Below are 15,503 nucleotides of genomic sequence, written 5' to 3' on the forward strand. Positions count from 1 at the left end.
AACACACAATTAAACTGTGGAATCGGGTCCCACAAGATGCAGCAATGGCCACAAACCTGGATGGCTTTAGAAGGGAATTAGGCAGAAACTCATGGACAAGGTTGTCAATGGCTACAGGCCATGATGGCTTTAAGTTTTACCTTCACCGTTGGAGGCAGTATGCCTCTTAACAAGAGTGACCTGTCTGAGGTAAAACAGTAAGGTGCCCCCACCGCGGCTGTCTGCCACCCCCCCCATGTTAATATTGGAATTTGTCACACAATCCTCAAGCAAATGTTTTCCAGGTTGTATTCATAGGTGAGGCTAATTGGTGTTATCGAAAAAGCAAACAGAGCGTACCTGTGGAAGCCTGCACTAGACTACAGGGAGCATTGCTGTCGGTTATTAATTGACCAAGTATATGGGGAGAGTTTGTGTTACGCTGAATTTTCAAGGCTAACGTGAAACACGAGTGAAGAAGCACTCACAGGGTAAGGGCTCTGGGATGGGATATTTTGGAGTGCAAAGAAATCTCTAATTATCATTTTAAAAAATAAATTACACGCATATGCCCTTGGCTTTGCTAAGTTCTTACCAGAACATTTCTTTGTCCTTATACTCTACACTGATGCACAAACACAATTACAGTACATATTGTTCAATTGTGTTTAGGATCACCCTTCACTGTCTGTGTACAGCAAGGTTTAGGGAAATTATTTGCCCACAGCTAGGCAGCTCTGTTTGCATATTACCTGCATAATCTTGTCTTGACGTGGCAGATAATGGCTTTTCAAAGAGAGGTGAATGGAAGGATAGGTGGCCTAAAATAAGGGCAACTTCTAGTAATAGGCCAATCTTGGCCCACCAGTCTTCCTCATTTGGCCGGTGAGGTCATTTTGAGCAAGCTATACTCACCTGCTCTGCACCTGATGTCATACAGGTAAGGGCAGTGCTTGGCTAAGTCCACTTTGTGCAGCTCCTTCACACTGATCAGTGCAAAGGGAGAGTGACCCTGCTGAGCTTGGGCACAGGGAGCCTTCTGGTGTGCCTGAACTCAGCGGTCAGCAGAATCGCTCGCTCCCCCCGTGGGAGAGGAACTGACCGACCCAGTTTCCTGCTGGGCTCAGGAGAGTGATCGGGGGTGCTAGTTTCCAGCAGTTCCCCCCACCCTTTTAAAAGATTGCTGAAGCAAGCTGTAAGCAAGCATAAATCTGGCCAATAGGTAAAGTAAAAATATCTAACAACTTCAGTGAAAGAAGCCTGATGGCAATAAGACCTAGAATCACCTGCCCCCCCCCACCATCTCTCCATCTTTTATGACTCAGAACAAAAAGGGGAAAAGGTATCCAGAATTCTTCTGGAAGCAGCAGTTTTAGGGTGGCGCTGTGGGTTAAATCACAGAGCCTGGGGCTTGCCGATCAGAAGGTTGGCGGTTCAAATTCCCGTGACGGGGTGAGCTCCTGTTCCTCGGTCCCTGATCATGCCAACCTAGCAGTTCGAAAGCACGTCAAAAAAAGGTGGAAGTAGATAAATAGGTACCGCTCCGGCGGGAAGGTAAACTGTGTTTCCGTGCACTGCTCTGGTTTGCCAGAAGTGGCTTAGTCATGCTGGCCACATGACCCGGAAGCTGTATGCCAGCTCCCTCAGCCTATAGAGTGAGATGAGCACCGCAACCCCAGAGTCGGCCACAACTGGACTTAATGGTCAGGGGTCCCTTTACCTTTACCTGCCTTTACTTAATGATATATCCCTCATGCCGTCTTCAGTTCTTCAAAACCATTATGCGACTCATCATAATATCGTCCTATTCAGCTGAAATCCCTTGAAGGGTGCACTTCCTGGCTGCTGTCAATGAATATTCCAATGTACACAATTTTGTATGCATGTAATTCTGCCTAATATACGTATTTTAGCCAAGATGCTTTCCCTAAAATATGTTTCTATTTTCACTAATATTTGCTTTTCTGTGCACATTTGACCTGGTATATGCCTTCAGCGCGGGTGGCGCTGTGGTCTAAACAACTGAGCCTCCTGGGCTTGCCGATCAGGTGGTCGGCGGTTCGAATCCCTGCGACGGGGTGAGCTCCCTTTGCTCGGTCCCTGCTCCTGCCAACCCAGCAGCTCGAAAGCATGCCAAAAAAAGGTGTAAGTAGATAAATAGGTACCACTCCAGCGGGAAGATAAAGTGTTTCTGTGCGCTGCTCTGGTTTCTGTGTTTCTTTGCGCCAGAAGCGGCTTAGTCATGCTGGCCACATGACCTGGAAAAACTGTCTGCGGAAAAACGCCAGCTCCCTTGGTCTGTAAAGCAAGATGAGCGCCACAACACCAGAGTCGTTCGCGACTGGACTTAAATGTCAGGGGTCCCTTTACCTTTAATGCATTTTTGAACACGCTACTTGGCTGGTGAACTGCACTGCAAAACTCAGGGACGTGCGCATTTTAAAGGACGCTTGTGTTTTGGTTCCTTCATTGTTTAGAAAAGTTAAGGGTTTAAACACAAATGGAATTGAAATCATCCTAGATATTGCACACTTCAGCTGCTTACTCCCACTGGATGATGTCTTGGGTTGTTACGTATCAGAGTGAGCAGCTGAGTGACAGGAGATCAAACAGGGCGTCCTTTGCTGTTCATACTGGTGGGATGGAGTCCAAGGGCCCTCTACTCTCAGCTCTGCAGAAAGCAACAAACATGCACAAGAAACCAAGCAGATGTGGACTCTGGCCAGCTAGTTGCCTGCCCCTAGGATAGCGGAAACACACCTGTGCCATTTATTCCAATTAGTGCACTCTGAGCACAAGTAAGGATCCCCCCAACCTGTCAGTATTTTGTGTGACGGGTTCGAGGTCTGTTAAATTCTGAGGTGGTGAAAGCCATTCTCCTTCCCTCACCCCAAAAGTCAAAGGAATTCATTCCTCTTTTCTGGATTTATTTATTGTTTTGTACAGAAACAGAGACTTCCAATTCTGATGGAAAAAGCTACGTGTCAGAAGCTCTGATGCTGTGAAAAAGGATTAACTGACGTGGTGAGAACTTGCCAAAAATGGGGGGGGAACCCATGCGTTTTCCAGAAATGGCTGAAGCTCCAGCCAAGAAAATACTACAGCAGTAAAAGTCTCTGATGTAAAGGCCAAGAGGCAGATTTACTGTGCTCTCAGGCCTAAATCACTAATCACCACTAATTCTGATGAGAGACTAACACATTTGTTTTGGAAATCCAGTTGGGGTTGCAGGCTTAGAAAGAAAGATGTGTTTCCCATGAAAAGCACGACTAAAACACTTGCACATTAGAGCTAGTAAAATGAAAGGAGTATCTAGTTTAGCCAAGAAATGGGAGACTCCGGCTATCTTTGTCATCAGATGCTCAGGCACACACACAAAAACAGGCAGCTAAAATTTCTTTCTGGATTTACTTGTGTGTTGGTGAATGGCTTTGGGCTCAGAACCGCAATACCTCAAGGGCCAACTCTCCCCGTATGAACCAACCCAGTTCCTGCAATCATAATCTGAGACCTTCTTCATGTGCCTCCTCCATGAGAAGTCTGGAGGGTGGCAACCCGAGAACGGGCCTTTTCTGCAGTGGCTCCCTGCTTGTGGAATGCACTCCCCAGGGATGTACGCCTGGTGCCTTCATTGTAAACATTTAGGCACCAGGCAAAAACATTCCTCTTCAACCAGGCTTTGGGCTGATTCGACATCCAATACCCTTTTAAATGTGTTGTGGGAGCAGGGATTTTTGGTTTGTTGTTGTTCTTAATTTTATTATGAATACTTTCGTTTTATGTTGTGAACTGCCCTGAGATGAAGGGCAGTATACAAATCTAATAAATATAACACCACAAACCAGCCTGTGGACCTGAAACCAGCCCAGAGGCAACTGCTGGCTTGCCCTGTGCATCATTCCAATAGTTAAGAGGACTCATTTATGATCAGCTGAATGCTTCAGAGCAGCCTTCTGTAAGACAAAAGGGTTACAGCAAACGCAAGAGATCCATGATCGGAATTCTTGAAGTTTTAATATAATAGGTGTGTGGAAACAGAGTAGAATTGGGGCAGCGCCAGTGAGAAACTGGAACGTTTCCATTGGGCCTCTTTCTCTGTTTACGACCCCTGCCCCAACCCTATTTGAACAGCTAGAGAAAGAGTGACAATTGCCTTTATAGTGTTTTTGCCCTGCTTTGGAGATTGGCGAGAGAAGCCATTTAATTAAGAGTGGCTTAGGGCGAAGCCTCTTGAGATTGAGAAACTGAAACCGACAGATTCATCTTTCTTCCAGCCTTAAGTTGGTCACATTTTTGCATCATTTTTGCAAATGTTTTGAGAAAAGGTTCTCACAAAAATGAACACTGACATTTTAGTGTTCATTTCTCCTAATGCACCATTTTTATATATGCCATTTACCTCCTAACATGTACATTCCCAAAAACAAGTTTTCCCAATATAACACAGTTCTGTTTGCTATTTTCAGCAATATTTGCTACCTGGCGTCTTAACTGTGCCAAAAGTTATTCTACCACTCTTTTATAGTGTGGTGTTTTAACGCTTTCCCTTTTCTTGTAATTTTGCATTCTTGTAAGTCACTCTGGGGACCTTTGGAAGGGCACCATATAGAATCAACTGCGTACAGAACTGGCAAATCACACCGCGCCACTCCAAGAAATGGGAGTCAGCTCACACATTCAAGTTTCTGCAACCAAGTTAACATAACTGCACACATGAACTCACTCCCTCGATTTGTAGGATCAAGTAAGCCGTTCTGGAAAAGGTCCTGACCAGCAACACAGTTTTATTTGTAAACATTTATGTTACATATTCCAATAATTTAATCAAATACCAGGTTTTTGTACAGTTCACTGTATACTATCGACTATGTCGGACTGGGAACAAAGCAACCGGGTTGCTTTTAGGGCTGCCGGACTCCCACGCTTTTAAAACCTTCAAAATAGTATCAGAAACACTGGAGGAAAAGAAGTACAATGAATTATAAGTGCACTGTGGAAATAAAGAATTCAAACTGCTGGGAAGTTGGGAGGGGACGGAATGGAGAAGATTAACATATATACATAGGAAAAAAAGGGATAATCCCAGTGAAACTGCCTTGAAAAAGCCTCCCAAGGCAAGTCCAGTTAAAAATACTATTTATGGATGTCTCATTTATTCCCAGATTCAAGCAGCAAAATACATCTTAGTCATGAAGCACACATAGATGAATAATGAAATGTTAAGGCCTAAAACGTCACAAACTTGATTTTTGACAAGGAAAAAGCTGGTGGAGGGGAAAAAAATTAAAGGATTAAACTCAACAGATTAAAAAATAATCTTTTTTGGTTGCATAAAGTTGTCGTCTTTGTTCACAGTACTTATAAGTAATTCAGATATGTCCTTACTGCCCCACCCCGCTCAAACCACCCATGGCACACAGCCATTACGGACACTTTTTAACAACCACCCGCATACCCAATTTAAGATTCACCTTTAAGGATTCTTATGCAGGCTGTGATGGCAGCAGCAGCAAAGGCATTGCCACTGAGTTTGGGGCTTAAAGCCGTCTAGCCAGGCCAGCATCCAAGATGGCGGCACTCACGCCACTAGCTTTAGGTGAGGTTTGAAGGTTATAGTTGCACGGAAAAGAGGAGAGGGGTCAAATGATGCCTTGGTGCTGGGGAACAAAATAGGCAAGTTTATTCAAGTTGACCCTTAGGGGGATTTCAGCTCATCTCTTAGAACAGTAGAGATAAGGCTCCAGAATGCTTGGGATTTCCAGATGAGCCTTGACCCAGCATGCCATTCCACATTATAGTTTACACAAAACAGAACACTATCAGCATTACAAAGCTATGCTACGGCATCGTTTTCATTAAGGCCTCCTTGCTCCACTAATTAGAACTTTCATTCCAAGTTTAAACACTATGTGATGTGGGGGATCCCTGGATCTCCTAGCGCTTTGCTCTTTTTAAAACTAGCTGCGGGGTTGGAACTGCCCAAATTTTCATCACAACAGTGGCAGTCATGGTAGAGGTGTTTAATCTTCGCACGCTCCAAACTACTGATCTAAAAATGGCCCTGAGGCTACTTTTTTTTTTGCTTGCTGGGGGGCAACAGACTTGGAAAATGGCATAGGTGAGTTAACCACCCAACTACTGCTCTCTCACCATATTTGGAGGCCCCAGTGGCTGCTTTAAAGTAAAAGCTAAAAAAAAATAAAAAAAATAAAAAGGTGTTAGTAGATCCAGCCAATGGATCTCTTGCATCATGTGAAGATTTAACAGCTGGGAGGTGGTACACAAAACAGTTCCTCTTAGGATAGTTCCTAGGGGTGGGAGAGAAACTTATTTCTGTCCTCCTTGCATTTCCATGGGGGGGTTGGAATGTTGTAGCTGCAATACACATGTCGTTTCTTTGAAACAGATCAGCTTTGAAGATTGCCAACTGATTTACTGATTTCTGCTCTTGTGGCTTCCAATGGTAGCTTGATATGCTAGCATTAGCAGGCAAAGAGATGCTTCTGCTGCGGAAGTCTTCAGCCTGCTGATTCCGCATATCAAGCGGCTGTCATATGCAAGGCAGGAGAAAGTCAGGCTCCTGTCGTTCTGTTTTGATCGGTCATCTGACAGCCCTAGAGATCACCCATCCCAAACCCACCTTTCCTTCTGTTAGAAGGCGAGAAAAACAGCCACTGCTCTATTTCCAGTATGATGGCTGAGCTGAAACTTTTTTTAAAAAAAATATATAAGTCAACGAGGTACTCATGTGCACATTGAATTACTTCATCAAGCGATGCTCTGCGTTGCATGCAGCCTCAGAGTCCCATTTCCCACCCCCCATTGTTGCAGGTTCAGGAAAGGCAGAAAAAAAGTGAGAGATGGCTAAAAAACCTTACTGTCTGTGCAAATTCTTATTCATTCCCACTTTTCAAATGAAAGGGAAACCTTCACTTCCAGAAATATTGTGTAAAAATAATAATAAGGGGAAATGGCTGGTGGGGGTGGGGAGGAGGAGATTCAATTTCCAACCATAAGAATGCAAGGTCATTTTTCTACATTTCCCCCCCAGTTTCAAAATATGCCCAATAAATTCTTTGCCATTGCTCCGTATTTTTTTAAGAAAAGGAAAAGAAGAAGGAGAGGAGCCTGCTAAATACTGCAATCTGTTTATGAATGTGACTTAGTTGCTTTCTGGGTTCTTGGTCCCCAAAACATCCCTGCTGATGTGCATTAAAAAAACAACAGTCCCAGAACTGCTATTCCAATAAAGCAAATAACTAACCACCTTTCCCCTGCAAAGCCCTGATATCAAACATTTTGGACCGCAATGATTTTTATATCAAAGGTTCTTATTCTTAACTTTTCACAGCTGTCCCCCCCCCCCTTTTCAACATTTCACAGCTGTTGAGAAGACCCTGAAACTAGAAGAACCACAGGACAGTTTTTGTATAAACTACGCGAATCTAACTGTTACACAACACTGCATACATTTCTCTTGCCTTCCGAGGAAGGGAACCTTGATAAAATCTAGAAAGGATTGAAATGAAATCTCCAATTAACATTATTTCCATGATGAAACACCTGCCACCCCCCAGGTATGGCCACAATCCACTGAAAAGTTTTCCTGCAGAAGCCCAAACGAGCAAGTGAGAGTTGCAAAAGAGCGTTTCCTGTGATGGGCCTGTTATGGGGCGTAGGAAACTTCCCAGTAGATTGTGCCCAATTTCTTCCAGTGAGAGACCAGGCTTGCTTACAGTTACAGCTCTGTTAGTTTTTGTCGATTCCTACGTGGAAGAGGAGATGCGCAATGTGAGCCTGGCATGATTCTGGGCATTCAATTCCTTTCTCCAGTAACCATGTCAGTCATCAGAGGGAAGACCCCACTGGTTATAAGAAACGCAGCTTCCGCAGCATGAATCAGATGCTACGCAGTGCAAATATTTCGTGGGTTTCACCCAGTGTTCTCTATAGCAGATCAACCATTCTGTGTCGCCGCCTGCTTAGAACCTATTCACACAAACACATTCCCCTGTAAGGCGTGCTCAAAACTTTATGGGAAGTCACCGCCACGTGCAGATTCAGCCTTGGGGCAGCAGTGGCAAGTCAAGACACCGAATTCCAGACATGGCAGTGGATTCACACATCTGGCTTGTTATGGGATGAAAGCCATCACAGGTCGAGATTCTCTCAAATAGCTTTGGACCAAAGGACACAAGAGCAAAAGGCTCTCAATTCCTGCCTTCACCCTTCCGGTTTACTGTGCCAACAAAGGAAGCTGGAGAAAATAAAGTGTATTATCAACAAGAACTTCTACGTACAGACAGCACCACATTTAACACTGGTGTAATCCCATCAAACTGCAAGGTTCCACCAAGGACGAAAAAATATATTAGTCCCATCTCTCTAAGTTTTCCTATGACGCTTCTGTAGGTGTTTTTCAGCTTCAGATTAAAATCATTTACAAAGCATCATCAGCAGACTGATGTGACTACCTCCTAACTATCCTTCTTAATCAGGTAGTTAATAGCTAATTATTAAGTACGTCAGTGGTAGAACCCTGCCGCCCCCCTCTCTCCCATCAGTCACTGATACTTTTGTTAAACTATTTTAATACAACTTGTGCCTTTCTAATGCCAAAAGCCATTAACAGTTGTGTGTTAATACGATTAAAAAAAAAAAAGCAAGTTTAAGGTCTGCACCACAAACGTATAAAATTACCATTATCTACTGTGACAGTATAGAAATTCAAACATCAGAAAGCCTACGAAGGGCGCTTTCAGTTATAAAAGAAAGATCGATTGTCTTGAGATAAAAAGAGAGGCAGGCTGACAACTAAGAAGCTTTTTGTTGCAGCATGACATGCAGTAATGAACAGGTAGGCGAGAGAGGATGCGTCTCCCCCAGGTTAAAAGTGCAGCACTACACACTTTAATAACACTATCGTTGCAGAGGTCATGCTGTGGGTAGCATTACGCTTCCGGGGAGGTTGGCACTGTAAGTCGAATGCAGTTGGTTACCCGGAAGGAAAAGGCAAAATGTGAACCACGCCAGGGCGAACCCCTCGAGCTATTTCAGGTGTTCGGGTGGCACAGTTGCAATAAGGACAGAGGAAGGAGACCGCCCATTCCACTCTGACAATGTACCGTCCTTGAACATCAGGTTCTTGGCTGGAAGGGGAACGCCTGCGTCGGCAGAGGATGGGTGAGAAAGTAAACTTGAAGTGGAAGAGGAGGAAGATGAGAAACTGGCTTCTGAAAGTAATTCCATAGTTGAAATGCTTTCCTGAGGAGGGAAAAAGGGAAACGTGCTTCAGTAGGATTACCGGTTGGCATTCGTTTTTGCCAAACAAGTGACTCACAGTCCCAAATTCTCGACTGGCTACTGCATATTATTATTCCTATTATTCCCCACCCATGTGACTGGGTTGCCCTAGCCCAGGGATCAGCAAACTTTTTCAGCAGGGGGCCGGTCCACTGTCCCTCAGACCTTGTGGGGGGCCAGACTATATATTTTTTTGGGGGGGGGGGGAAATGAACAAACTCCTATGCCCCACAAATAACCCAGAGATGCAGTTTAAATAAAAGGACACATTGTACTCATGTGAAAACACACTGATTCCTGGACCATCCGTGGGCCGGATTTAGAAGGTGATTGGGCCGGATGTGGCCCCCAGGCTTTAGTTTGCCTACCTATGCCCTAGCCACTCTGGGCAGCTTACAACATATATAAAAACATGATAAAACATTAAACATTTCCCTATATGCCTTCAGATGTCCTTGACAACAGGAGGTGCCAGTGCCAGGGGTCCTTTAGCAATTTTGACTCTTGATGAGCAGAGGCAGGGGTCTTGCTAGTATTCACAAACCTAGTAAGCCTCGGTTGGCTTCTCTTTTATTAACCAAACAGCTTCCTCTTTAATGGCCAAAGGACCCAGGACAATTCCCATCCTTTCCTTTTTCCTTTCTCCATTCTCTTATCCCCTTGCCAAATTTATAGGAGGTAGTGGAGCTGTGACGCTTGGCACATGCCCAGAAGCTTTTGGTGTCAGAAGGGGCTTCTTAAAGCCTAGGATCCTGCAACTACTATGTCACCACTGCTATGTCAAGTAGAGATTAAGGCCCTTTAGAGAAACCAGGCTAGCAGGCAGGACAGACAGAGGTAGCAGAGGAGGCGCTATGTGGATGCAAGTCTGTCAGAAAAGAGGTTTGATAACACCAGTGGTCCTGGTGGCCTTCAGGTTGAGAAAACTTGCAACTAGGTACAAAGTCATGAAACAAACCCACAACATTGTCCAGGGAGGTATGGAGAATAAAGCTACAGAACCAGACAGATGTTTTTCCTTGTCTCATTCAGCAAGCACCCTTTAGCATTACATCAGTTAAAAAGAACATCGAGAAATGCAAGTTTGCAATGCGTTTACGTCAAAAAGGAACTTCTATGTAAATATTAATGCATATGCAATTTTAAAACAATATATATTTACCTGGAATGAATGAACAAAGCTAAGGACCTGTAGAGAAAGTTTTCTACTGGAATGTAACAGTTTTTGAAGGCTGTCAAAAGATTAGAAAACATATACAATGTCAAACAAGTAGTCCATGGGATCCATGTGCATGTTGAACACTTAACTGCTTCATTTCTACCTCTGCTGAAAGATCTGCAGGCAAACAGTTTAGGTCCCAGCAAGTCCTCACCTCTCTCTGCTACACAGTCCGTGGCTTGCGATTTTCCGGCAGACTTTCCGGTTTAACTCGGAGCTGAAGAGTGGAATTCCAAAGCACAATTCCAGGGGGACCCACTCCTGCTCTGTTGTGGGAACTGAACAGATACAGAGATGAGGCAATGTGGAATTGGGACTGCAGCTTATCTGCCCCAGCCAGCACTATCTTCCCGGTAACAAATTAAACCCTTTATTTTATTTTTTAAAAAGGATTACCTTCGGGGCTTTGCTTAGCTGCCGAATCCATGGGTGGCTCTTCAATGACCATTTCAAATGATTCCGTGCTCCCATTTACATCCGAGCCAAGTGCCAGCTCTGGCTCGCCTTAGAGCAAAAAAAAACCCACACAAGCCATTTAAGCTATATTCATGAGCAACAGCTGTTATGATCCAGCAGCTCTGGACGGAAAACAGCGCTGCACAAGCTCACACACCAGGAATTCACCTTCCCTCCTCCCACCTGCGCCTTCAAAATCTGCTCTGGAGGGTCCCTCAAGTCTCCTTTGTTCCCATTTACATCCGAGCAGACAGTATTGCTCAGTTATGCCCTGTGCATTCACATCCCCAATGGCTTCTCTATTACGAACATCCTTGGCATTATCTGGTATCTGGCCATGCGCAGGATGCTTCCTTTTAGCATAACCCTTGAGGGTGTGGGATTCACAATATTATGATGGTGGATTGGGAGATATTGTGGAAAAAAGGAATTAAATTTACAGCATGTAATGTATTAAGAGAAAATCTGATGAAAATGATGTACAATGATGTACACCAGTGAAGTTAGCAAAAACGTATCATACTCATGATAATAAATAATGGAAATGTAAGGAAGAAGGAGGAGGAACCTTTTACCACATGTGGTGGACGTGCCCCAAGGTAAAAGACTTCTGGGGAAGGATTTATAACGAATTGAAAAAAGTGTTGAAAAACACATTTATTAAGAAACCAGAACCCTTTTTACTTGCTATAGTGGGGGGTGAAATCCCCCAAAAGGATGTTACTTTTTTTCTGTATGCCACAACAGCTGCAAGAATATTACTAGCGAAGAACTGGAAGAAACAAGATCTACCAACAATCGAAGAACGGCAGATGAAGAAGATGGACTATATGGAACTTGCGGAACTGACTGGGAGACTCCGAGACCAGAGAGAAGAGACGGTGGAAGAAGATTGGAAGAAGTTTAAAGAATATTTGAAAAAAAAAGTTAATATTTAAATCTTAGAATAGCTTTGGAAGTGGATATAAACTGTAGGGTTAGAAGTAGAAGATAGTGTATTTTAAAATAGTATTATTTGTAAGTGATAACATGTGAAGATTTTTATGGTAAAAGTAAGCTTGATAAAAAAAATGGTTAAAAATTATGATATATGTAAACTGCTAAAGATGAGGTAAAATGAAAATCAGATGGGGGGGGACTTGTATTGTTTGTTTTTCTGTTTGTGTTGTTTAGTTGTGTTATAAAATGAATAAAAATTTTTGGGAAATAAAAGGTGTGGGATTCAGGAATCCACCCCCTTAGCTCCAAGCTTCTTAGCGGATGCTCAGTATGGCTTGCTTCCCTCCCACCACCTTTCATTCACTGCACACAAGGAACTCAGCATAGATCCAAATGCCGGAAGCCTCATGTCTGACAACCAAGGTATACTGCCGACCAACCTTTTCCATCAGAAGCATCACTCAGCTTTCTGTGCACGTGGTGGCTGAAAGGGTTCAACATGGTTACGTAGCCGCAGAAGTGCTGCAAATCCATCTTTTCCCTTAATATCCTCAACGCTTTGTGAACACCCATGTTGAGACGAGAAAAATCTAAACACAAACAAAGGGGAAAAACACGTCAAATGGCAATTTTACTAAGCGAAAAGAAAAGAAAAGAAGAAAAAAGGTTGCATCACTGCAGCCACCAGTTTTAAAAAGATTAGAGATTGCAGTGGCAAAGAAATCTAGCAAAACAGCAAGTCCCGCCTCCCTTTACTTCCCCACAAAGAAAGACAATGCAGAACAGTGCAAGGCAGTGGGAATGGGGAAGCAAGCTTTTGGAATCATTGTTAATTGACAACAATGATCAGTGGCTTTTATGTCTGCATCATGTTTTATGGGGGGGGGGCAGGCTGGGAAAGTGTATTATCAGTTACATTATTCCTAACCAAAATATCATTCAAAAGATAGTGATTAAATTCTCACAGCAACATACAAGTCTGATACCCACTAAGCCAAAAGCAAAGTGGAGGACTATAGCTTTGTGGCAGAGAAACATGCTTTGCGTGCATGTGTTCCGCAGGTTCAATCCCCAGCGTCTCCAGCCAGCAGGCGATGGGAAATGCCTGAAATCCTGGACAGAAACTTGCCAATTTCCCCCTTTCCTTGTTACCCTTTAGTATCACCTTGTTACTGTGAGCAGCAAGGTGCGGTTTTGAGGATTCAATCACGCACTAATTGTCTCTGAGGTGAGAATGCCAGTACAAGAAAACATGAGTTACCTCCTTGCAGTTCTGTTTCATCAAATGGAAATGGCATATGGACAGTTTCCCCCATACCACGCATACCATGTCCCTAAACACCAAAGTGAGAGTTAAGGCACAAAATCCATGTCAACGTGACAATCTCCAGCTCTTCAAAGGCGCCTAGCCCTCATTGATTGAGGGGAATTACTGCCAGAGAACCAAGAACCTAAGGTGCCATGATCCACACCCCATCTCCATTAATACTAAATTCTGCAGAATTAACAGAATGGAAACTCTCTGTTGTCGCTTGATAAGAGTTCAGTTAGTAAGATCAAGGTTCCTTTAATAGTAAGGACAAAATCCCAGTATGGTTTCAAGATAGGATACTTTTTCTTGAGAAATGCGATCAAGAATTGGGAGTCAGGGGAAGGGGAAGGGGAGAAGATACCAGGCTGGCTAAGTCTGGTCTAAAAAAATCATCTGAGCCACAGGCCATCACAATATAGTCTGTTCTCATATTCCAAGAGTTAATTACAAGCACCTCAAATAAGAAACTGCATTAAATTAGCCATCTTCCAGCCACCATTGGACATCTGTATATTATGCAGACTAGCTTTAATTCTCACTCCTTTTCTGCCACATCCTCCGCAACTCTCTGGTCCAGCAGAAATATCAGAAGTTTCATATTTATACAAGTTGTTCCTTACCTGAATCAGAACAGCAGAATGGGTTAAAGCATCATTCAGCATGGTGAGCACATTGGAAGTTGGGACGACTCCTGGGTCATGCCCCCAAGATGTTATTAGTAAGCGGTCATAGCCCTAGGGAGTAGAAGTGAAGACACAGCTGTCAGATTAAGACTGAAAGGTCTATAGAGCTGCAGCAAGAGCAAAGTCCTCCACTGTCTGCATCCATCTGGCTTTGCTTTTCAAGATCTCTTTTCAGCCTGAATTAAGGGGTTTAGTTTTTCTGCTGGTAGGAAAAAAAGAAATATCCCAAATCTTATTTGTGCAAGTTGAATTGTTTAAAAAATCTGAAAAGTAATGCAATCATCCTATTTGTACTGATTTATTGGCACACATGCTTTTCAATTAATTTAGAGACAATTTGTTATCTACGTGTCTGTATTACCTATTAACACCAGAACCTGTGGCCCCCTAGATGCTGTTGGGAGTCTCATGCTCTGCTGACTGAGCCATCTCAGCTCTCTAGAGCAGGCATAGGCAAACTCGGCCCTCCAGATGTTTTGGGACTACAACTCCCACCACCCCCGACCACTGGTCCTGTTAGCTAGGGATGATGGGAGTTGTAGTCCCAAAACATCTAGAGGGCTGAGTTTGCCTATGCCTGCTCTAGAGCTATTTATACAAAACACTGATCTGAACCCAAAGTTGAACATGACCAAAGGCCTATAACCCAGAATTAAGATCGCCCACATTTCCAGTGAAACAGCTTACCTTGCTGAAACCAGCAATATCAAAAGCAACACGCTGGCCAGAAACAATTACAATGTGAAAAACTTTATAGGAATAATGAAAACATCAAAACTAACAAACTGAAGTCTCTGAAAGTCCTTGAATGAATCACGGTGCCAGATTTTACCCGGCGGAGAACAAGCTGTGAAGCTTTGTATACTCAGCAAATGTCCAATTCTGATGTCCAACTCTGAACTCTGAATTCTTCATCAGCCAATTAGTTCAACACTCATAAAGTAGAAAGATATGTAATTTCTTCATTAACCAATCTTTTTTCAAATAGATATAATATACATGAGAATGAAAAATACTCTGGAACAGTGCTCATGTGATTATTCCTATAATGTTTTTCACATTGTAATTGTTTCTGACCATTGTGTTGCTTTTGATATTGCTGGCTCATATTTTGCAACACAGGGGTTTGTTTGTTTACCTTGCTGAAACCAGCAGCTTCAGGTGTTATATGCAAAGGCCAAAGGAGCGACAACTCCAGAATTAATACCATTACAGAAGACTCTCATTCCCTCCAAATACGTAATGCTTACCTGAAATATATCTGGAAGTTTTCGGAGTCTTGTTCCTTTAGATAACAACAGGGACGGAGGCCCTTGTCCAGTAATGTGATAAATGTAGAGCTTGAACCATACGGAACTGACTTCTGGAATAGCTGGTCCAATATGCTAGGGAAAGATGAAAAAGGCACCCACTGAAGCAAGAATAAGACGAACGTTGCTGTTATAAACTTGATTTGCAGTAACAGGGCTTCTTCTATAACAGCAACTGCAGTTTCACTCCTGACTAATATTAAGAAGCAGAAAAGCATTTGGGAAGGCATGTTGGTGACTCCTCACCAGTGGGGCTTCCCTGCCAGCAGAAACCAGCAGCGTTGGGCAGAACTGGATGGAGA

The 15,503-nt window shown here is 43.4% G+C and overlaps 1 protein-coding gene across 1 annotated transcript in view; it reads right to left on the reverse strand.

Annotated features, from left to right (window-relative positions):
- Nucleotides 1-4,743: 4,743 nt before the first annotated feature.
- The window catches only part of FAM91A1 (family with sequence similarity 91 member A1), a 34,592-nt gene continuing 23,832 nt past the window's right edge, over nucleotides 4,744-15,503 (reverse strand). The window contains exons 17-24 of the mRNA XM_081204498.1: nucleotides 15,142-15,276; nucleotides 13,829-13,942; nucleotides 13,158-13,230; nucleotides 12,337-12,486; nucleotides 10,898-11,005; nucleotides 10,656-10,779; nucleotides 10,445-10,514; nucleotides 4,744-9,243 (exon numbers count right to left, since the gene is read on the reverse strand). Of these exons, the coding sequence (XP_081060624.1) occupies nucleotides 9,028-9,243; nucleotides 10,445-10,514; nucleotides 10,656-10,779; nucleotides 10,898-11,005; nucleotides 12,337-12,486; nucleotides 13,158-13,230; nucleotides 13,829-13,942; nucleotides 15,142-15,276 (990 nt within the window). The 3' untranslated portion in view covers nucleotides 4,744-9,027. The remainder of the gene's footprint in view (nucleotides 9,244-10,444; nucleotides 10,515-10,655; nucleotides 10,780-10,897; nucleotides 11,006-12,336; nucleotides 12,487-13,157; nucleotides 13,231-13,828; nucleotides 13,943-15,141; nucleotides 15,277-15,503) is intronic.

The sequence above is a fragment of the Podarcis bocagei genome, assembly GCF_964188305.1.
Source record: "Podarcis bocagei genome assembly, chromosome: 8".
Classification (NCBI taxonomy): Eukaryota; Metazoa; Chordata; class Lepidosauria; order Squamata; family Lacertidae; genus Podarcis; species Podarcis bocagei.